We start from the raw sequence: 8,212 nt of genomic DNA, 5'->3' as shown, positions 1-8,212 counted from the left end.
AAAAAAAAAAAAAAAAACATTTGATGAACTTCCACCAAGCTATTCTGCAGAAGGTGACAAAAGGCTTGCCAAGACAACAATACTAAGAAAATGCCAAGTTCATTCCAAACGCATTAATTCCTAATCTACTCCAGTTAACTAGTGTTAAAACAAAGAAAAGAGCAAAACAATTAGAAACACTTTTCAAGCTCTAAAACATTCCAAATACTAACTTGCATGATAAATGCATACTTAGTTTGATTGTGCTGTTCTATTTCCAAACAGTACTTCTATGGGGGCCCCGCTGCTGCCATCATTTGAGGTTCTGCATATGAAAGATGATTTTACAAATATCAAAGTGGAAATCCCTGGCACAACTATTTGTTATTGCACCCTTAATCTGAGTTGCAACCAAAGGTTAACCAATCAGGTAACGCTGTACAAGTCATCCCAGAATGGTATATTTTTTTAATCAATAAATCCTTTTCAATTAGGATGTTCTGTCACTTGTAAAGATTATGGGGACCTACATGATGTTTTCAGAACTAAGCTTCTATCAGGGACGCTTGGCTCGCACATGATTTTAGGGTCCTGGTTTTTAATCTAAGAATGCGGGCACACTCAGACCCAAGGAGATATGCAAAATGCCTGTCAAGAATAGGTTATTCTCTCCTGCCAGTTCTCAAGAGACCAAGTGTCCTGACACCACGCCATGAGAGATATACTCCTACTCCATTTCAACAGAAACAAAGTAAATCAGGAAAAAGGACTGCCTGTTTGGCCTCTAGAATTTTTCAAACTTCTTCTTGACTGTTTTTGGTCCACTTATCTCCCTGCATCCTGGTGGGTTGATCCATCCAGAGAGGACAAAATGTCTCTCTCTGGGCTTCCTGACATGTATCAACACTGTTATATACAAAGAGAGAGATGAATACCAACCTGAAAAGCAATAGAAAAGTGTGAAAAAGCAGCTTGCTTTCCCCAATTTGTCTCTTAGAAAAGAGTCAACAAATCTGAGGAATCATCTGGTAAACAGTAATGATAATCTCACCCAGCACCTTCCTGGTAGGGGGGAAAAAACCCACCTAAGGCATGTGGACATTCATGGTGAAGTTGAAATAGAAAAAAAAAAGGAGATCATCTAACTTCACATCACCTTTTGACCCACAAACTATTCTGTATCTTGTCTGTTTGGGCAACATGAAAGCAGATTCTAACCGAAGGCATTCACAGCCACATACACACACTCTCCCTAACCCTCAGTTTACCAAAACAGTCTGAAGTTAAGGAACTGAGGCAGCAGCAGACCACAGCATCATGTCTCACTTACATGTAGGCTGTAATACTGCAGAGCAATCTCACCCCATCCCGTGGAGTGGCAAGTCTAAAAGCTGGTGCCGTGGCTGGGATACCATGAAGGGCAAAAGGGGGTGCAGTGCCATCCAGGAACAAATTTGGAGCTCTGCAGGTATTCTCAGAAAAGAACCTTTTCCCGAATCTGAAAAGGACCACCTTTAAAATCCACTAATAGTCTTGAACATCTCACAGCACAACAAATCTCAGGCCCAGAAACAGGTACAAAGGATTATTTTAATCAATCATGAACACAGATAGACACATCACAGTAAGAGAGTAAAAATGCAATGTAGTTTAAGGAATGAATCAAATAGTATACTAAACAAAGTATATTGTCCTCATATGGACATAACTGAGATGAATATAGTAAGAATCATTTCATTTTGTTCATAACTACTCATTCTCAATTCTCCATCAAACAAAAAGAGGAAACTAACATTACATTATTTCTCAAGAAGCAAAGCCTTGCACGTCTGTTCTCACTGTGACTCAAAATTTCATCCACGATGAGATAACTGTGGCTCTGTATTTCTCATGTCAATAACCAATGAGGATGAATCAACAGGTAATAACCTCTTTGGACCTTCACTAATTAACCCTCGTCCAATTCTTGCCCTTTATTATCATGGCCCCATCATGAGCCATGCCACTGCATGTGTGGAAGCCCATGTTCTTACCAGATCTTTCTCAGGCAGAATCCTCCAGCTACATTATTTTCCTTTTACTTAAAACAAACAAACAAACAAACAAAAAACCAAAACACCTCTTAGACTGTTCTAACTTCACTGACTTGATCTTAGTTTCACACGTAAAATCAAACTCCCTATTCTCTGTATGAAAATTCTTCCTCCCGCCAACCAGGGCATTCTTCTCAGGTCCCCAAAGTACATCTCAGTCATAATTATCCTTTTCACTAACAAATATACCCTCTAAGATAGTAGTACAGCAAACTATGAGGTAAGTAAAACTCTATCACACACCCTTTTCATCATCACAATTCAACCATACACTTGAACCTGAATGCCAAATGAAAGGCAATTCTCTCAAAGTTTCCATGATGGGAACTAGAAGATGGATCCGTAGGTAAAAACACTTGCTACCCAATGATACAAGCCCCACAGATTACCTTCAATTACTAGAACCAACAGAAAGGTAAAGAGATCTGATTCCATAGTTTTCCTCTGGCCTATACTAATGTGTGATATAATAAGAAAAGAAGAAGAAGGAAAAGGAGGAGGAGGAGAAGGAGAAAAAAGACTTCCTGATAGCTTTTTTCCATCAACATTTGATTACATTACACCCACTTTGTATAGGGTGCATATCCCTAATTAAACTGCCGCATGTATATGTGTATGTATGTATTTGTGTGTCTGTATTACACACATACACATAATGCACACGAAAATATATTAAAAATACCAAATTAGCATGTTATTCACTTTTTTTAAAAAAGTTTGTTGTAAAATCAATTTCTATAAACATTGTAACAGAACTAGTCTCATACAGCTTAAATTTACTGCATCGCGGAACACTGCTAATTTTTGACAAGACATATACCACCTACCTTGTATGTATGTAAGTTCTCATCATCTCTCTCCCTCTCTCTCCCTCTCTCTCCCATACACAAAGCAGTGTCTTTCTCAAGGATGTCTAAGGATATGTGAGTTTGTTTACAACCTCCTAGCCTTCAACTCTCAAGTCATTCCCTTTTATAGAATTCTCCTCCATCAAGACTACCTTGTGAAAATTCACTACAGCAAATGTGCATTGTGAATGTCCTAATATTTGTCTATACTATACTATATATTCCTGGAAAACAATCAAAATAAAAGCTGATGAAAGTATGCCCATCTTGTTAACCATTACTATTCAGTGTTCCCTCTTCTGGCCTGTCATCTGTAGTTCCTATGGAGTTTGTAATAATTTCCACATAAAACGCCTTCATTTTCATATAGAATATGTTTGGGCTAAACTCTGTCCACAAAGAGTCTGATACTTGAATTAACCTGAAAAAAATCTGGCTGAGACCCAAGGTGATACCCTTCAAACCTTATCTCAACACTCACCCAAAGCCTTGCTTATACTGCCCTTTATACAACTTCAATGGTGGACCTACCATGGCCGTTGTGTACATGCTTATGGGTTTTTCCTTTCCTTGGGGTTGACTGGCATGACGATGAAGCATTGTTGGTAGCTGTTTTGACATCTTCTGTCTCATCATCTTCCTCTTCGACATCCTCCTCATCCTGAGAGCTTCCAAAATATACCATACTGCTGGGCAGCGCAGGAGAACCTGGCGGGTCAGGACATGGACTTCATCAACACCAATCTTGACACTCCCCCTTCCCAGAAAATCATCCACAGGAAACGTTTCCAAAGCTAGGACCCTAACTGCATGCTGGTCTCATAAAACAAAGCTATTCATCGCTGATACCACTTTTATTTTCAAATATTCCCCTCGAAGTGCAACTCCATCTGCATCCTTTAGCAATTTCAAGCAAAATCCCCCAGAAGGGTATAATACCATTCATCAAAACACAGCAAATTAAAATTTTAAGAATCTTATCTGCAATAGTCTCATAGAAAAAAAAACACAAACAATAGCAAGGAATGAATTACACAAGAAAATGTGAGTAAAATGAAAACATCTAGCCATATTGTTGGAGGATTACTTTGCATTGTGCATTTAACTGACAACTTTGGAAATGAGGGGAAAAAAACAATTATTGATGACAGAAGGAGAACTAAATTTTGTCCTTTATGAGGTTACTCTCTTATTATATATAAAGACCAGGTACAGAAGCTCCCCAACACCTCAAATATTTACAAACTACTCTGAAGTTTGTAGGACATGTTATTAAATTTAATTCCTTGGGCTAGAGACAAAGTTCAACAGTTTAAGAACACTGGCTACGCCAGGTGTGATGGTGCATGTCTTTAAACCCAGCACTTGGGAGGGATAGGCAGGAAGTTTGTTTGAGGCCAGCCTGGTCAGGACTACACAGAGAAACCCTTCAAAAAGCCAACCAACCAACCAACCAACCAACCAACCAACCAACCAACCAACCAGACAAACACACAAAAACATATAAATGAGTAAATTCCTGTAAAACACTAAATAGCAAAACTGTGGAGTTTAAAAACAAAGCAATCTACTTAAAGAAGCCATATTCCTTTCTTTTGCATCTATCCTCTCTGTTCTCAAATCTTGCTTGCTCTGCAGTAAAAATAAAGCTGTTAAAACCAAAGAAAAGTCACTTCCACACAGAAGTACAGTATACCCCTCCTTTATCAAGCACAGCTAAGCCAGAGGAAGATGCAATTAAGAAACTGGTATTCTGTCTGGAACCAGAGGCAAAAAAAAAAAAAAAAAAAAAAGGCAGAGATAACACCCTGAGACTTTCTCCCCATTAAGCACCATGCATAGGAAAGTTGTGTAAAAGAACTTTAAAATCCTATGCATGGCCCAAAAGGAAATCTCAAACTTCCTGCCAAGAGCAGGGTTTACAGACGACCAGGGTTTGATTCAGATGGCTCATAATCATCCGTAAGTCCAGTTCTAAAAGATCTGGTTGCCTCTTCTGCACTCCCAGGCACCAGCACTCAAATGGTACACATACATAAAGATAAACTGCTAAACAAAAGTCCCTGTCTAACCTGGAAAACATAAAAAGAATTGATGTATTCCCTTCCTCTTTTTCTTTGCTTGCAATCATTCCTAACCACCACCAACGGTCAAAACTGATGAGCTGGAGGACTAGGAGTTAAAGGCCAGCATGGGCTACACGAAACATTTTGTTTGTTTGTTTGTCTTGGGAGGAAGAAGGGTATAAATGAATGACAGACAACAGCACTCCAATTAAATTATAGGGATTAACTTTTGGAGTAGTAAGTATGAAATGATTTAATTTTACACCCAAACACCAGAGGGCTACAGGCTGCAAACGAGACCCCAGTGTAGAGTTGCATGGTCTAACAAAATTTTTCCTGTTTTATTTTTGCACCTTTAATCAATTTCATTTAGCATAAAGTTTCTTGACAAAAAGAAGGTTCTGAAACCTGAAACTAGTTTTGGAAAAATCATTTGTCAAGCAAGAGTAAAGAAAGTGACATTAAAAAAAAAATAAAAAAATACCCACATTTTCACTGAAGCTATTTATATGCAACTCTACAAGGGTCTTTTTGTAAGGTTTGGGGCTTAGTAACCGGATTTCCACTGGAGGATTTCAGTTCATTACCACCAGAAAGGACAACACAAGATGTTCTTCATCCAAACATCAGTCTTGAGCCCATTTAACCCTCTGTCAAGTACAACAATGGTCCCCTTGAGCAAGATATAGAATACTACGACTCCAAACCAACCTAGCACTTCTGCAATATTAGAAACACTCAAGAATGACTAGCATATCATATAGAAAGCAGACAGACATACACCTGTTAAATATGGGCAGGCCCTTGTACTTGGACATGTCAATGACCTTGCTGTCAATTGACAAGAAAAACTACAGCCTTGTGATGCAGAGTCTACCTCTGTAGCTGTAGAGTATCTATCTGTCCAGGAATCCTGCCAGCCTATTCATTTCAGGTTAGCAACCTCGTATCTAAACCCGAAATGGAAAAATCAATGTACTGACAAAACTTCACTCTATTCTCTAGATAAGACTAAGAAAAAAAGCTAAGTAACAACCTAAAGAAGAATGAAAAGGCATCTGTGAAGTTCTATGTCAAAGAAAAGTACTCATTTCCTTCTCACATAGTAAAAATCTAGTTATCTAGCTTAGAGGTAAAAAGTTTACAGGAGGAATCTAGGAAAGCAGCTTCCAAATCCTCAATTCAGGCATGAGTATGTACCACTGCCGCCGAGGGAAATTATTTCACATTCTTCAGTGCAAAAAGAGGTAGTAGGCAGGTATACCCTGACAGATAATACACAGATGGCGGAATATGGGACGGCCTCAAGAGTAAAGGGTACTGCTGGAGGCTGGTCCAATGCTAATTATTGGCCCTAAGATCTGGTTGCTGCCATCCATGTGTAAACCTGCCTAAGACATACATGATGGGCTGATTACACAGAGCAGAATGGAGTAGGTGTGGCTACGATTCCTGAGCTTTTGAGGAGAATCACAGGAAACAGAAGGACGGGAGGAGAGCGAGGAGGAGGATGGCATGGTGGGTTAGCCTGGAGAAGAAATCATGTGGACCTGGAGGAAGGTCCAGAAGAAGAATACAAGCAAGTACGATGGGATTATGTCTGGAAGGTAGACCAGATGAGGAGGATTGAGACGGATGGCATTGGATGGGGATGGGAGGTAGCTGGTGGCTATTGAGATAGTGTAAGGAAAGTATCAGCCCAAGATAAATAAGGCGATTCTAAACCTTACAGGTTTATAATCGTATGTTTTGTAATAGCGGGTTAGATAATCCTGCCGTGATAATCTGAGGGCTAATAACAAACATTTTACAACCCAACACTTAATATATTTATTTACAACAACAGAGTATGTTTAATTTTTTTCACTATAAACATTTTGTAATAGATCCTGACACACTTTCAAAAAGTTAGTGTCATACCTTGAAATTTTCTTCCAAATGTCAGACAGGTGAAAACGCTATGCTCATTGAAGCCTCAAATTCAAGAGAAATGAGAGTGGATACTAATAATGAAAAGGGCAAATCTGGCAAAATGGTGATTCCCAGCCAAGAAATTCATTTTTCCCCAAGGCAGGATTCAAACCAATTGCAAAAACTACAGCAATGACACTGGAAACAAGACAGGCCTGAAAAGAGCCGTCCTTGGGGTGGCCTCTTCTTCCTGTGACACAAACAAAGCCTCAAGAGTGAATGGTACACTAGCTAGATCGAGAGGTGCTAATTGATTTACCAGTCATAATGGTCTCTACTCTCCTTTACGAAAACTCATTTGAAATAATCAATGAAGGTGAATGTTTTGGAGGATTAAAGGTGTGTGTAGGGAGGGTCCACTTTTTAGTGGGACAAGAAAGTGTATTCAATGATTATGAATAGAATTATGTTAAATTTCAGCAGGCACATTTTTCTCTCCAGATTATTCAAGTGCACTAGCAAATTTGATGGGGGGGGGTTATCAGATAGAGGAGGGAGGAGTACAGGACACATCTGCGCTTTGTCAAAGCTGTATTTCATTACTTTTCAAAATTAGCTGGCAATGTCTCCACAATATTTACTAAAGTGCAAACCAAATGTTTTCATTTGGACAAAATCAAATTGTTACAACCACAACATAATCTAGAGCTTGCTTTTACTAATTTGGTTTCTATAAAGTAGGATGCTTCTCTATAAATTATGTACACAGAGAAGCCCTCCCTAGCCATTATCTTCCCTTCCCTCAACCAACTTAATCTTAGCAAGCAAACACAGCTCTCTGCCCTAAAAGTCTTCCTTTGCACACAGTTATTTAGGATGAAAGTAAAGGGCTAGAACTGGATCCAATTAATATGGAGTGCCCATGGTATTTCTCGTGGTTGCATGAAAGCAGAAACTATAACAGCAGTAACTACAGAAATTACTCCATGAATCCAATGATACACATGCCACTGCTCCACACATTTCTACTTTTACACATACACGGAAACCCACAGCGATGAAGGTCCCTTCAAAGAACAAAGGGCAACAATCACAGGGTTCCAATGCTGGTCCTTCCAGGTCAGCTTTACAATCCCCAAGGGAGACTTCTCAACAGTCACCCATCTGCAAACATACCATATGTGCCATTGTTTTTCTTTCTGAATGCTGGGATTACAACACATTGTAATTTAAATTGAAAGAGGTTCATCAAGTCATAAGACACCATCGTGTGTGTGTGTGTGTGTGTGTGTGTGTGTGTGTGTGTGTGTGTGTG

At 39.2% G+C, this 8,212-nt stretch overlaps 1 protein-coding gene across 2 annotated transcripts in view; it reads right to left on the bottom strand.

Annotated features, from left to right (window-relative positions):
* Jarid2 (jumonji and AT-rich interaction domain containing 2) overlaps nt 1–8,212 on the bottom strand; it is a 196,084-nt gene that overhangs the window by 37,565 nt on the left and 150,307 nt on the right. For both annotated transcript variants that reach the window (XM_055595137.1, XM_055595138.1), the window contains one exon: nt 3,452–3,628. In XM_055595137.1, coding sequence (XP_055451112.1) covers nt 3,452–3,628 — 177 coding nt within the window. The remainder of the gene's footprint in view (nt 1–3,451; nt 3,629–8,212) is intronic.

Source organism: Psammomys obesus, unplaced genomic scaffold (assembly GCF_907164565.1).
Source record: "Psammomys obesus unplaced genomic scaffold, mPsaObe1.curated_primary_1811, whole genome shotgun sequence".
Lineage (NCBI taxonomy): Eukaryota > Metazoa > Chordata > Mammalia > Rodentia > Muridae > Psammomys > Psammomys obesus.
The sequence above is the reverse complement of the archived record's forward strand: the minus strand, read 5'-3'. Positions and strand labels throughout refer to the sequence as shown.